Below are 16,174 nucleotides of genomic sequence, written 5' to 3' on the forward strand. Positions count from 1 at the left end.
TGGAGCAATGTTGTTCTGTGTTCCCACTTCTGAACAATGCTATATATGTGATATAATGTAACCCATAATTGAATAAAATGGATTTATCTCAAATCATTGATTCCTTATTTTTCCATAAATCATTATTAGCTCACCTGGCCCGAAGGTAGTTGGTATATATATATGCCAGGTGAGCATTGCAGGCCCATTGCGCCTCTTGTTATATTATATATTATTATTTTATTATACATTGTTATCCTAGGAAAGCATCTGCTTTTTTACTGTATGGAAACATTGCAAAATTACCACTGTTTATGGTTTGTGTTTCACAGGAAGCCGAGATCATGAACTGATCTTTACAATCATAGATATCACTGGGCAAGACACTTTATCCATTAAATGAAATGTGGCAGGCCTTCTGCATGTTCTTCAGTAAGGTTACCTCCAGCCAAGTAAAGTTTACTACAATGAGTTCACTCCTTAAACAGGGTGATGAAAAAGCCAGACAAGTTACCATCAACATAATCTGTAACCAGGTCTGATTCTAGGCCTTTTGGTTCTGAGGCCTAGAGAATCCAAGTCTAAATCATCCCAGTGACCTACCTGCCACATATGGCTCTTGGCCTTTTTGTAACTGAGAAAGATGTCTTTTATATGAAAGGTGTAGATAATTTGGACCCCTGTGGCATTGAATTTAAGCTAAGGTAATTTGTTAGCCTTCTTCCAAGTAACTTTCCATCCAAATATTATTCTAGACCTTTTGACTATTGAGAAGAAGTTGCTTAAAAGATACAGATGACAAATGCTGGACCGTGGCATACGAATACTTGGTTCTTTGGACCAAGTGAGTTTAAGATTGAGAGAACTAGATTACAATTCCTTATTTCCAAGAAGGAAACATCATCATAGTCTTTCTGCATCTCTAGGTAATATTGAGAAAATTTCCAACCATTGAAAGAACCTCGATAAAAGATGAATACAAAGCTTTTTAATCTGATGTCATTGTTTAGTGTATCCACACCAACTTCATCAAAGATGTGATATACAAATGTAACCCATTTTTGCCTCACCAGTCTACTAAGTTCTCAGGTTGATTGGATAAAATTACTAATTAATGACCCAAGTTTTTGCACATGAAATAAGATTGTCCATACAATCAATAAACAACAAAAACATACCATCAATTCAGAATTAATATGCACCTTTATTTGATCACAATTTATTTCATTTTTTGTATCTTTTATCAGCGTAAATTACTTAATTTTCTCTTAACAAGATTTAAAATATTGATAAATATAAAATGGATTGATATGTCTCTTGGTAAATTTGTTTTTTCGTTTGAAGCGTATCCATTAAATGCTACAAGAGGGGAATGTTAATCGCACAAGATGTCCTGTACCCCTGAAAAATTGGGATTGACTTTTTGTTTCTGCAAATTAAGTATACATTAAAATATAACACAGACTCAAGTAAATGAAATGTTTCATTGGTTTTTGAATCAAGGTGGATGCGAGATAAGAATAGAGGCTTTGTAATTCAACTTTTTACCACGTTTGTCGTATCACATTTTTCACCAAGTTTTCAGGCCGGTAGTTGTTTGAAGAAAGCCAGTTAAACTTATGCATATGTATTTATAATATTTGACTTAAGGAGTACTGTGCAATATAGCTAGCTTAAAACTGATTATTAATGAAAAATAGCACACTGGTTTACAGGCAGTTGTTTCTTCAATTTAATTAGAATATTAATTATCAGGTAGATTTAGTTGTTATATAATCTGTGAAACTGATAAAATGCTTCAGATAACACTTTTTAATGCCCTTGTCCTGCAGCATCAATTCATTCAAATCAAAATGTAAAGAGTGCAGTCGCAGATTGACAAGTAAATACTAGACATTATCACAAAATGGATACATTAGAACATTGTATACAGTGGAACATTATTTGTACAAGAGCTCAAGCTGACGGTTGGAGCTGAGTGTAATAGAACATCTGACATAGCCAATATTTCTTAGACTGCAATACGGAATTGAACAGCTGTAAAATTTCTAGTTAAATTTTTCAACAACTGAGAAAAAAATAGTTCAGATTAGCAATGATTTCACAGCAAATGCAATAAAATCTATCTTTTTTTTCTTCTTACAATTCTTTTGATTCTTTTCCTTGATTGAGAGTTTGTTTAAATGATATTCATGATAACATTGTATATTAAGCACTATTTGTAAAAATTACTAATATATATTGTTGAGGTAATGTATTTGCATGATTTTAAAACGTTGAACTCACTAGTGGATTTCTTTCTGTCACTCCCAGAGAACATTAAACTGTGGAATTCAAAGTTTTCTTACAGAAACACTGAACAATAATATATTGAAAATATTTACTCAGAATGAGCTCGAGTCAGAAAAATAGAACTCTTATTGAAAAATAAATAGTCAATCCCTGTTACACTGTCATGCCCCTGTACTGCCATCGATTTCTGAAAACAGATGATAATATTAACGCTATCTTCACCTTGTTAAATACAGCCAATTAGAGTCAAGTACAGGTAATTGTTATTTGTAAATTGTATTAGAACAGGTAATCGGTGGTATGGTATCATACCACATCTAGATGCAAAAATAAATACCTGTACTGAAAATGTGATTTAATATTATAAAATTGATTCCTTTATGTTTGATGACTCAATACTCTTATTAATTATTTCACAATATTGATTTTACAATTCTACATAATTATTATTGAACATCGATATATTTGGATTATGTCTAGTCTGATCACAAAAATAAATATCGTAGGTTACACGCGATTATACACCGAACCACACAAAATGGTCATTTATAGCAACATAACAAAGTACATGATATTTCCAAGATAAAGTTTTATACAGGGCAATTCTAACGAAATAATATTTTAAAGACGCCATCATTTTATTTCAATCATGTTGTAAAAGATTGCCAATTTTTCCAGATAGAAATTCCAAGACCCTAAACATCTGTTCTTTTTTTCCCCACTTTGAAATTAAATTGACTTTCGGAAGCAGCAGAATCTATCAATACATTACTGGATTTCAGATGTTATTTTGTATCATTTGATGTGACAAGCACAGAAAGGAAACAAAATTGATATTTTTAAAATCCTGTACTTATCATGTACTTTGTTATGTTTTTGTAACTATCAGGTGTGTAGCAATGCCGGAGACCTCAGTCCAGTAGAGAACCCCAATGATATGTCCGAAAAGTGATCATACAACATTAAGTCCTTGAAACCAGCATAAACAATATCATGATCCACAACACACTGAGTTGGATTGGTCCCTGTTTGGACATTTCTACTTCGTTCATTTCCATTTGGTTCATGTTTTTCACAAGAAGCACAACCATGAATGGGATATTGAACCTGTTCATTAGAATTTCCGTAGTTGATGGTCACAGATTTGTTTGGACGTTGGGCTATGTTGGTCGATTGTGGATAATCTATCAAATGTTGATCGTAGGTGTTCTGGGTGTCCTTGTTGCCGTACATGTGCTTAACGAAAGTTTCTCTCAACGAAACCACAGTGAAAAGAGAGAGAAGTCCATCAACCGCGTTCTTTAGCACAGAGAGACCCTCATTACTTCTATCTGTAGCCCTTGTTGTCTCCTCATTTCCATGACCACTGACATCTGTTGTAACCGTATCTACTGGTGTTTTCACAACAGGAGAGGTATTGTTACAGCGACCATGCAGACCTTTCGGGACAGTTTCTGGAAGACTTGGGAGAGGAGGTGTCAAGATCACTGGACCATTGATCATGATTGCCGTTGACATAGTGGTGACAAGAAGAGTCGAGCCCACCATTGTCAAAACACTGGCTAAGTAGGCAAAAGAGCTGACCATCACCACCTGCAATAGAATCATTCAACTGTACAATATCGACACAGGATTTGTATTGGAATTCCTTTGATGACATTTAATAAATAATGAAAACTCTTGTTAGAATCATATAGCTGATTTTCACAAATACTACAGGTCTGTTCCACATAACCATAATTCATTATAACAAAAAATCACATTTATTTTGTCCTACTGCTACAATTATTTCTTTGGAAAATGGAACTGTGCAATTCAAGCAATATTTTTTAACCAAACTTATGTCATCATCAAAGAAAACTCGCTTACCTTAGAGATCTCCTGACTGAGAAAAGCAACTAGTCTGGCAATTTCAGGATCTTCTGATAGCACCATGAGGTCTGTGTATGTAAACCAACCCCGGTCTCTGGCTTGTCGCAGGGCAATCCTGACAGATAAATAAATATTGAAATGTCAAAGAAACCAATAAGGATATTGAAGAAGGGAATGTATAGTACTGCCCCTATTATTCCCATAAAAGGTTGTCAGTGTTGCTATGGTAACATGCCTTTCACCTAGCCATTTCGGGCCCGAATCCCAAATGGAGGCGAAAAGGAAGAGGGTCACCAGCCTGACCACATAAGCTTTCCCTGAGTACTCCAGCTTCCTCCTACACTAAAAACTTAAACCCTTGCACTCTTACAAAAAGGGTCAACAAGAAAGATTATTTTAAATTGAATAACTGGTTTTGCAATTGTTGTAAAATAAATAAAGTTTATATATTGCAAAAGAGGAAAGACCAGACTTAATATTTGTCATTGTTCAGTGGTACAATTATCATCAACATTGAATTCCAGAACGAAACTTTAAATATTGAAAGTACTGACTTCAAGACTTTCTTGCACTACCAATTTTATTTTGATATCACCTTAAGGAAAACTTGAAAGGGAGAAAGTACTGGACCAAACTTTTTTTTATAAACATAAATATCTCCTTTTTTTTGTATAAAGATACTAACCGTCTTTCCAAGTCATGAAGGATGTCGTAGAATTCATTTGGTTTGACAAAAAGCTGCCAGTCCTGAAACAGAAGCGTTTGGCTCATGTTTCTGATTCTGACACTAATACAATATTCTAATAGGATCTGTAAATTCATCTCCTGTTACGATTAAACAATTAAATGATTTCATTTCCATAGAATCAGCTAAAATTAAACCTAGCAATGTTACCTAAATCAACTTTTATGTGGAACTGCCATGAAATATGAAGGTAAAGATTTAATGTTATGTATATGTGATGAGCTTGATATCAACACATAATACTGAAGTATTAGGTGCATTGAACCATTACACAGCATGGGATAAAACAAAAAGTAACTAGAATGTCAGGGTTTTCCATAATTTTGTTAGTAGTAGGCTGTGTAGTGAAAGTAGGAGGCTGGCCTGCCATGTACGTGTAGTCATGTACGGAACATTATTACGGAACTGGATTGGTGTAGGCGGCCAAATGATCAAAGTAGCCGTTCAAATTGGCCGACGACTGGCTCTTATGGAAAACCCTGAATGTGGTCCCTTATACAGCGTTGATGCATCCTACATGGTATAGTGGAAGTGTGGACCATGCCATTTAAACTGTGCTGAAGAGGATTTAATTGATCTCAACATACCTCCCACAAAATGCTACAGAACTTTTGGTCACTGGTAAAGTTCATCTCACATGAAAATATTACATAACAGTGAAGATTTCTGCCATCAATTAAACTAAATTTGTTTACACCTACAATTGCTGACAAGAATTGACGCTCCATTTCATTCACTTCTTCAGTTTCTAGATCTGCAGAGGCTGCCCACTCGTCGTTAAAAACCTCATCATCAATTCCTTCATCGTACAAAAACTTGGAAGCCATCATCTGTTAAACAGTAAACTTAAGGTTCATTAATCACAAAAAAATTCGAACTGTTATTAAATTCTAACAGTTATGGTCTATTTTCAAGTATGTTTATGATGTTACTGCAACGCTGTTATAAATAGTTACAATTTGTCGCTATTTAAATATTTTGCTTCACTGAGGAATATCTAATTCTTTCAAACTTTCTTAATTGCAATCAATTTTTTTATAGCAGAATTAAAATTTGAAAATATTGCGAGATATTTTTCATTTGGATGCTGATGTGTGATCTTGTCATCCTTACCACAGAAATCAAGAATAGGTCAGAAGAAGAAATCTGTTGTAGGTAAGCAGGGTTCCGGGTCTTTAAACGTTTGACATAGAGCATACTCATCATTATCGAACATGGTGACATGCAAGCTTGTCTGTAACAAAGATGATCTTTTATATATTGTAACAAGTAGAGTAGTTTTTGTTCAGAAAAAAGGGAAGAGAACAACTTTCAAAAAAAAGATTTATAAAAATCTTCCTTTTTTTTTTATTCTTGAAGTAAAAACAAACCTCTCTCAAAACCAACTTAGCAAAATGTTTCAATGCTACAAAACGCTTCTAAAGTAATACAATACCAGGAATTTAAATGTGGATGGAGAGGGGGTAAAAAGAGATGGGCGAGTGGATCCATATAATGCTAGAAAGAATTTAACAACTTAATATATTTCTTCAGTAATTAATTTATAACCTATATCTATGAGTTACTTACTGACCAACTTTATGCAGCTGTCTATGTCAGAGTTCTGGAAAAGGTGTGTTATTATACTGAAGGCATAATTGTCTCACAGTTTACAGTAGCAGACTGCTTATTCAAGTCAATGATAGTTCTTGAAACTTTAATGGATGGAGTTTTGTCCACACATAGTGGTGGAGAGGAGTGTTTGGTTGGGGTACTGATAAGAATAAATGGTCTGTTGTGTTTAGATTTCAAGGTTGTTTTGTTGGATTGTAACAGGAATACTTGAGAAATGGGCAGAAAACCGATTTGGATGATTGTTTTTAAATTGTCCTAGTGCTCGTCTTTAATTACATCTCAAAAAGCATACTCTGTGGTATTATTTACGGGAGACTGCCATTTCAGGTTCAGTTTTTAGTGAAGTGATTCCAAAATTAAGCCTTTTCAACTTAGTGAAGTGATGCCTAAATTAAGCCTTTTCAACTTGATTGTGAAGGGTTCAATCTAAGCCTTCCAATCCTATACATTACAAACTCCTGATTTTTCCATGAAATCCTCAAATTTATGAACTGAAAGAGTCCTGAAACTCACACCATATAAGATATAGAGTAAAACTTTATTAATTTTGGTGGTCCTTTGTCAGTTTAAGGAATCACAATTAAGGTTTTGGAGAGTCAGAGATAACACTGCTAACTTATTTCCATATACTATGCACTGCCTACTTAAGAATCACTCCGTAAACAAACCTTGAAGTTGTTGCAGCCGTGTATGTATCCAGTTTTCCTAGTTGCCTTGGACATGCTTCTTGTAAGTATTCAACAGTTATTTCTGCAAGAGACAACATTTTTGCTTAGTTAACAGAACAATATTATCTATATTTTTTCTGTCAGTTTATTCATATGCATAAGAATTGACCATTGGGTACAACAAATGTTGTAACATCAAAACATTTGAGTATATTTTCCACAACTTAAGCCTTGATAGAAAGTTTCAACATCATAACACATCAATGCAGGGTTTCTTTTCTGGGGGCTCTGTATGGCTGGATATGGGCCCCACCATTGGTTGGATTAATATTATAATATGACCATATACCCAAAAAACATAGTTTACTTCTAGTACTCCTTCAGATTTCCTTTCCAACTGATCAATTTTCTTTCAGAATGAGACTAAAAGGCCCTTTCCAAAATTAGTGGAAAAAAGCTCTAAACTACAGAGACATCTTTAAACCCAAAATAATCATCTTTAGTGAATAAGACAGCCTCTATGAAAAGTACCCATCAGCTGTGGTAAAGCATGCCAACATCAAGTTCTTCCTTTCTCTCCACACGCCAAGTTAGTCTTTATGGTTCTAACTAACCAGCCGCAATTTCATTTGGTCTAGATCACCGACTGATAGTCAGAGTTCCTTTCCTGACAGTATTGTGAAAATTTCTTTTTTGATGAGTTACAACTGCCAGTCTAGAGAGATTCTGCATAGTGGTGGCCATTGTATATCGTAAAGTATCTGGTATTTTTAAAGGATTGAATATTCTGACTAATTGTCCGTAACCAAGACAAAATGAAATCATGGATAGTTCGAATCATTCAGACTAATGCCATATATAATTTACTATATATACAAACCAGTTAGAGGAAGCGAAGGGCGATCAGTGGAGGGTGTTTTTCCATAGTATAAGGTTTTCCTAAGGCGCTCTGCAAACTCTTCATGGTCCTATTAACAGCAATTTACATTAATACTAATTAATAAACATGAGAGAAACAATGTATATACAATTAACATCAGGAGTATAACTGGTCACTTTGAACTACCTAAATTTTGGCACTTCAAAATTTCTGTGCTCAGTATAATTAACATTTCAACAACCCGGTTCATTTGTTTCACTATGTATTGTACGCAGTGAACCTGGGGTCCATTGCCCCATCTCTTGCGTTTTCCTTGTGGTGATTTATACAGGGCCTAATTCAAAATATAATTTGGGTACTATTCGAAATGTCCCGTATCATTTCAAACGAATTCTAATCATTTCGGTACTTGCGAAATGGTTTGCACAGCTAGAGTGTCAAAACCTTTAAAACCTAATTAAACACAAAAATATAAACGTTTTTAAAAGTACCGAAACGAATTATTTTGGAAATATCGAAACAACCTGATACCAACACGACTTGCCCCCTTTCAAACAAAGCATTCAGTCTTTACATGGAATTTAAGACAAACTTTCTCACTAGATGAACAAAATGTTGGTTCCTTTCTGATAATCATGACGCATATATTTAATGAACGATGTACTGCTGACACACGATACATTCCGCTACATCAGACGGAAACATGACACAAACATTCGTTATATAATATCTTGTTTGTCCATCTCAACGAGCGATCCTTACCTCCTCATCGAATCCATTTAACCTATCGTTCCCTTTGAAAAAGGGAAGATAGAATGGCTGCATATTAACAGCTCTAGATGAGCTAAATAAACGTCAATATGTGTTTGTTTCCTTATGCTGTGTCTCGATTATTGCGCGGCAACTCCCCAACTTCCTGTCTTTCCACAAATCTCGCGAGACTTAGGTGTGGTAAAGTGTTCTAAACAAAATGGCGAGCATTCATTGGTAGTGAAATGGAGTGACAGCACTATACTTTGTATGCACACTGTATATAACAATGGCAGATATTAACGTGGATATATCGCTGCTGCCAGAGGAGGTTAGACGGAAGCTTGCTGAGCTTAATTTGGAATTATCGGAGGGTAAGAACGAAATATCAGCTTCCTAATTTTCATGTTTTTCGGCTGATTTACAGCAGACCATTTCATTCCGAATTGTGTTTCCAGCTTCCGCTTCTGTGTAACAACAAAAGGAATTGCTTCACCCTTTGCATGGAACCAAACTGTTTAAAGCCGTTGGACTTAAATTTAATTATAGCTAATGTAGAAAAGAAAATATTTTATTAGAAATAGTACTTTTGTTCTCTGAAAACAACACCGACATAAATTAATTTTCATTTTCGTCTCAGCTTCAGCAGTAGAATATTAGGCTAATATTGTCGCGGCTCACTACTGTCGTCTATCGACACCGTGCCTAGGTTGGACGAATATTGTATTCAATTTCATTCTTCATTTTAAGTACTCCGCAGAAAGTAATGGGGTATTGGGATTTAAAACTTGGAGATAAATTATTTACCCTTGTCAACAATGACTCATGGCTTAAATCTGTGACACTGCTAATAATGTTTTTGTATTGGCAAACTGAATGCAGTACGCCTTTTTATCTTAAAACCGTCTCCAATTTTTCATGGCTGTGCTTTTATACTTTCAGTTTTTTTGTTATTTGCCCATCAGATATTAAAGATATATGAATTAATATAACTGCAATATGGTGAAGTGCAGTATGTTTTTGTTTTGCAGTTTGCTACCAGTTGTCACTTCCTAGTTTTATCAATATTACTTACTTATTTATTCATCTCCTAATTTTACAAGTTAACTTACTGCGTATTATTATATTCATATTATGTTTGTAATATTTTGATGATTTAAATGAAGAAAAAGAAGCAAATGAGTTATATAAGTTCATCTCGACATGATCTTCAGGTAGGGGATTTTTGTAGATATAAATACAGTGTGATTGAACTAATCTAATGATTTAAACACTTGTAATTGTTACTTTTGTAGTAGAAGATAGGTCAGACACATTACTAGCTACAGCCTGTCAGAATATGTTACTATTGTAGTAGAAGAGAGGTCAGACACATTACTAGCCACAGCTTGTCAGTATATTTCTTTGAACAAGTGAAAGAGTGTTTGGCTAGGGATGCTAGTTTAAAATGAAGTAGGGACAGTATATTTTACATCAATCCTAATGACTACTACCCTATTATACCTTTTATGTAATTTAGCACACATCAAGGCTTTGTTAGAGGTAACTGAAAAAAATTTTGAGTTCTGTTAACATAGTCCAGTACCAGACCATGTTTTATTCTATTATACCTTTAATAACTGCCAATTTTGCACTGGAGTTTGTAATTTGACAGAAAAAAATATAACTGGTACTGAATTAGGATTATAATGCTATATGTGGAGTTATGGTCCTTTGTCAAACAAATAGAAGCTGTTTATAGTATCCATCTTATGACATTAAAACATTGTTTCTAAACTGTTCTTTGTGAAAAAACTTCAAAGTTTTTATTACCAGGTATTGTTTATCTTTTCAAAAAAAAAAAGAAGAAAGAAAGAAAAGAAAAATCCTATAATAAATGAGTTTAAAAGTTTTAATTCGTTAAAACATAAATGTATCCAGATATTGGATAAATTCATGTTAGCCTATAGAAAATTATTCATGATTGATGTAGAACAATATGTTTAATCTTTTAACATCTTAACATCATATCTGGTACCACAGATAAAATATGTACATACATGACCTAATTAGGTCACAAAATATACAACAGAAAACACTTTGTAAAAAATATCATCTTATGCCACATGTTAATAAAATTGTTGTAACAGAATTTACCTGTAAAATAGATAAAACAATAGTTATTTTCAGTGCTCAGCAATACAAAGAAAAGGGAAGCTTACGATTAGGATTATAGGGTCTAATTAATTGGTCCCCCCCCTCTCCCCTTCCTTGTAAATATATTGAATGCACAGTATTTCATGTACCTGTATGAGGTCATCCTCACATGTAAGCCTGCCCATACAGGCCTAGTCTATATCACTGTGACCCTGTGAAGTACTATGTGTCAGCATTGTGGTGTTGACTTCGTGATCTATGTTGGTGAAATCATCCATGTCCTAGGTAACTGGTTCACCGGTCTTTAGTACATGGTCCCCATGGGTTGTATTACTACTGTTGCCAGACAAGAGACCAAGTGTAAGGCTGTAGTACATACACTGCCTCAACTTGCATGTATTCTAGTTGGTTTTCATGGATCCAGAATTAGATGCCAGTGTTAACCAAATTTTCCTGCAATATAATCAAGGGTAGATAGATATATCTGAATGAATTATCTGTAAATTAGTGACAAGTTCATTTTGTGTTTACCTATACCAAGCACTGTTGTTATGTAGTTGATGGTCTTTATGTTTGATTGTCATTTGGCCTGACTCAGTGACACTTGACATGATGAATACTGTCCTTCATTGTACATGTCTTGTTGTGTTTAAAATGTCTGAGCTTATTCTTTGTACATGTATTCCTCTTTGTCAGGATTTTTAAAAATAAAAACAGATGCACTAACCAGACAAGTATTTTATTTCAATTACAGGAAAACTCTTTTTATGATCGAGATAAATGTTTATGATCTGTTAGGGAAGGACAAAATGATAAGTATGGATTTAAATGTGATCAAACTTCAGGAAATGTTTTGTAGGTGAAGCAAACTTTCAATATAGGAAGTGTTCTAATAGGTATAAGTGACCTCTACCTCTCAGCCTCTTCTAGTAAACTTGGACTAATATGTGTAACCTCCTTCCTGTCACGTCAATCACTTGGTTCACAATGACAATTAAAATTTGAATGCAGTTTATGTAGTGTGTATTCAACACTGATACATTTGACATTTAAAGATAGATTAAACTTAAACAAACTGTTACTTAACTGTTCAGTTCTACATAATTGTCCAGTTTTAACACAACTGTATTACTGTATAGCTATAGCACTGTAGAGCAAGGGAAAATGACTTCAATACAATTTAGACAACCGGTAATAAACTTTACTAGTAAGAAAAGTTTTATGTATTTTTCTTTTATTTCTCAAAAAATCTTTCAACATGAATATGACAAGGAGAATATGCCTAACTTTTGAAGTATAACTGATCGGTAGAAATATATTTGAAAGTTTTTAAAGTGAATGGTGTTTTGTGATAGAAATCTTTAACAACACCTGTGAATAGCTGTATTATCTTTGGCAGCTTCTGTTCAAGCAAGGGGATTCCTGTATTTTGTTTTAGCACTTCTTGCTGGAGTCTTGAATTTTTTTTACAGAGACTACTACATATCCATTGTTTCATCACATGCCTGATATTCTATATGATAATGTAATAGTTATTTGAATAAGAATGACATGAATATCAAATTTTTTGTTTTAATGTTTAGGGAATGGGTTTTAAATATTATGGGGAAATTTCAGAGTTTTGGTGAAAGTGGATTGGATTAAAAGATATTTTTCACATACAATTATACATGTAATATGTATGAAGCTTATTCTGAAGATTTTGATGGGATTTCAGCAAAACTCCAGTAAAAATTCCTTCGTCTCACCCCAGTCAGTGTTCATGCTTAGATATTTTTATAATTCAGAGATTTCAAAATTTTGGATCCATTCATGATTGAAATTTTGAAAAGAAAGTAAAACAAATGGAGGGAATATACCTCTGAATTGTGATGAATTTATTGATTAGAGACTGCCTGTTATAGTGAGGTGAAGCTGGTAGTTTTACACCTAAGGGTGGGGATGACTCACTGCTGTGATTACACAGGATACATACACGCTAGAAGGCAGCTCCATATATCTGTTGTTTGTATCAATATATATGACTACAGAGTAAATATCTGTGTTTGAACTTCACAGATCTAATTGAAGGAGAAGCTGGACATTCATATCTGGTGTTTTCACATTAGTTTGTGGCCTGGTCTATGTAGGTTCTGTATTATCAGTTAACAAGGCTAAGTGTTTAGTCTGTTTCGTATGTCAACACATATCCACTGGCCATGGTAAGGCCAACTGTACTGAGATCTCCTGGTTTCCTTAAGCTTTGAGCAATGCATTGTATATAAAGATAATTTATTTTAAGATTAGACTTTCCAGTTTTAATTATGTTAGAAACAATGAAGTGACGAGTGAAATCCTATTACACCATTCATTTGCCTGATCCTTCTACCAGATTATCATTTTTTCTTGCAAAGACACCGGAAACATAGCAGTACCTTTTTTGCCTGTGAGGATGTATTTTTGTTATCATTCCATGTTTTTCTTCTCCTGACTTCCATCTTTCTATGTATTGTAAACATACACCTCCTGTATAACCCATACATTTTAACACATGTATTTGTTTGTGTAGGGTCGACAAGGGATCAAACTTGAAACTTATATTATCATCAAAGTACACTTCTCTTCAGCAATGCAGAGACCTTCAGCTATGATCTAGACAGTTACAAAAATGCTTAACATTTTTTAAGAATTCTTTCAATTATCAGCCTTCAAATTCAATCAGTCTACAGATCCGACCATAACAACTTAACTTACTGATCATGAGCACCAGAATGTTTTTTTATTGTTAAATGTGTAACATGAAGCACTTTAAGACTGACTTTTAGAGATTTTATTGTGGTTATTCGGATAAGAAAAAAAAATATTGTGTAAAGGCTATCTGGCAAATCTGCCCCTTTATCAAGACACCAGTTATTACAAAATTCACAGCACTTACATAGAACATAAAACAAAGACAAAATTATGAGCTATAATCAGGTGTGATAGTGTAAGTTTTCAAGGCTGTCTCTCTATTAAGACAACATCAAACTCATAACATACAACCTGATGCTGTGAAGAGGGTGTAGATAAAGATGACAGTGGCAAAAATATAAATGTTCTGGACCATGTTATATAAGGAATATAATATAATGGATTAACTTATTGCCAAATGAAGATGTAATGTTGTACTTAATCGGTGTGTATTATGTGATTTTGTTGATAAAAGAAAGCCAGTATTCAGTTCCAGTAGGTCATGGTGTTCAACAAGTTAGACATTGTGTCTTTTAAGAAATGGCACATTACCTCAAAAATGTCTACTTAATCAACTATTATGAACATAACTAATTGCCATGTAGTTAATACATCATTTTGTTGGCAAGGATCTGAATTACCAACAATTAAACCTCTGACCTTGTCATGAAGCATTATCATTACACAGTACATGTGATTATGTAACATCCTCATAAATTGGTTGATTTAAAGCTCAGCATAAGAATCATTATGTATAACGAGCAAGATGTTGTTACACTATACAGCTGCAGAATGATAGTGTGTGCTTGTTTATTTTTTATAACTGTAAACATGATCATGTCTGTTAGAGAGCCTGTTAGCTTTGTGTAAGAGCTGCTATAAAGTTATAGATGTCTATAACCTCAGGCTACCACAAGGGAAGATAAAAGCTGGTTAAAAGGGCTTCCTGTTGTTCCAACAGTAGGGTATATATTTTTTGTGTTTAGTATAGATAGAATACCAGTATCTCATTCTATAGTACAAAACAGAAACTATTGAGCTATAAATTCCTACCTCATTGACCAAGCTTATGATGGGAGTTCTATACATCAGGGCTAGAACTCTGTAGGGATATATATGTGTACCGTATATAACCTAATATAACACTTTTTACTGATAAGTCTTCCTTGTTTTTGATTTGTTCAATAGATTTTCAGGATAAAGGAGTTCCGGTAATAGGTCTTGTGTGTATTCCATTTGATTGTATCATTTTGAATGTTTACAATCAGTAATTGCTGAGCTAAACAGTTTGTCATGGCAAATCTTCAATAATATGAAGTACTTGACACAAATTTGTTTCTTCCCCTTTTCAGTGAGTCACCAAATACTTAGATAGGTCATCTGATTTTTAGCTTTTGGGGGCAGGAGACACATTGCTATGATCCCTAATATAACTAGCTAAACAGCCTGTGCATATACACGGGACACTGCCTTGTTAGCTTAGTATGGTTATACAATTACACAGCCTTAATACATCTTGTACAAGGTTATGTATATGCTGGTTGGTCTGATTGTCCAACATGTTATGAAACTGAGTTGAATGCTGCTATATCCTTATCATTGAAGATTATGAATTATTTCATGTAAGATTTTCAGCCTACCTTCAGCAATATTTTAAAAATGATTTATCACACACATTTGATTTTATAAAAATTAGTGTTGAATGGTTTTGATGTCCTTTGTCTGGATGATCTTGCCTGAGAAAGCTAACCATGCTTTGACAACTTAGTGTTACAGTGATGTTTCTTGACATGTACATATCTGTTTACATATTAGGTGGTCAGACATGTCAAGATGGCTGGAGTCTGTCTGACCATTCCCTTGAATAACAAATGACCATAACAAGAAGTGAAACACTTTGGTGAAGAGAAACACATGTTTATTTACCCATGGGATGATAGGTCAACTTGGACCAGTAATGTAATCTTCCATTCCTAGTAATAGCTAGGGACAGCAAATATTTTATAAAGTATAAAATCACAACCAGATGTCCCCAATCTCTTCGTCTTCACTGTGATTATGTTTATTTGTGTAAACTGTATGGGAAAATTCAAAGTTCAGAATACCCGTGGAGAGAGAGCATGGAAAATATTTAGCAAAATGTCAGGTTACATCAAATTTGTCCTAGTGTATATAGGATATGGTTTAATTTGTGGCTAGCTTATATATATGAACCCTTCCCAAAGAACTTGCTTGCCGGAGGTTGTGTATATAATGTACTTGAGTGTAGATGATTATTTAATAAATCCTAAAACAACTTTAAAGCAAAAAGATAAATATGAAGTTTTTATAGAATATTATGTCACACCAGAATGATTGCTAGTTTCATTGAGATATATTTTATGTTGTGCGTATTTGCATATTTTGTAAATAATTTGATATTTGTATTTTTAATGAAAAGCTTGTATTGCCCTTCTGCAGTTCTAATCATGGGAACTTTATACTTAGAATATGGGTTCACCTTGGTTAGATGGTGTGTTGGTGAGGGCC

The 16,174-nt window shown here is 34.0% G+C and overlaps 2 protein-coding genes across 7 annotated transcripts in view; one reads left to right on the forward strand and one right to left on the reverse strand.

The window, feature by feature from the left end:
* Positions 1-1,163: 1,163 nt before the first annotated feature.
* Positions 1,164-8,960, reverse strand: LOC132558838 (protein CNPPD1-like). Its single transcript, XM_060223451.1, has 8 exons — positions 8,813-8,960; positions 8,051-8,138; positions 7,171-7,252; positions 6,002-6,122; positions 5,590-5,718; positions 4,829-4,890; positions 4,141-4,258; positions 1,164-3,864 (listed from the first exon to the last, which is right to left on the reverse strand). Exons 1-8 carry the CDS (start codon positions 8,873-8,875, stop codon positions 3,157-3,159), a joined length of 1,371 nt encoding a protein of 456 aa, XP_060079434.1. The 5' UTR covers positions 8,876-8,960; the 3' UTR covers positions 1,164-3,156.
* An 87-nt stretch (positions 8,961-9,047) lies between these two features.
* Positions 9,048-16,174, forward strand: part of LOC132558847 (disco-interacting protein 2 homolog C-like) — a 78,600-nt gene continuing 71,473 nt past the window's right edge. For all 6 annotated transcript variants that reach the window (XM_060223461.1, XM_060223464.1, XM_060223462.1 and 3 more), the window contains exon 1: positions 9,048-9,174. In XM_060223461.1, coding sequence (XP_060079444.1) covers positions 9,090-9,174 — 85 coding nt within the window. In that variant the 5' untranslated portion in view covers positions 9,048-9,089. The remainder of the gene's footprint in view (positions 9,175-16,174) is intronic.

The sequence above is a fragment of the Ylistrum balloti genome, unplaced genomic scaffold (genome assembly GCF_031769215.1).
Source record: "Ylistrum balloti isolate Yb309-2 unplaced genomic scaffold, AGI_CSIRO_Ybal_v1 Utg370830, whole genome shotgun sequence".
Classification (NCBI taxonomy): domain Eukaryota; kingdom Metazoa; phylum Mollusca; class Bivalvia; order Pectinida; family Pectinidae; genus Ylistrum; species Ylistrum balloti.

Coding starts and splice junctions, on each gene's coding strand:
- LOC132558838 (XM_060223451.1), bottom strand. CDS start 8,875: ATGCAGCCATTCTATCTTCCCTTTTTCAAAGGGAACGATAGGTTAAAT. Junction 8,139..8,812: donor TAAATGGATTCGATGAGGAG/GTAAGGATCGCT, acceptor TGCTGTTAATAG/GACCATGAAGAGTTTGCAGA. Junction 4,891..5,589: donor GTCAATTCTTGTCAGCAATT/GTAGGTGTAAAC, acceptor CTTCTGTTTCAG/GACTGGCAGCTTTTTGTCAA.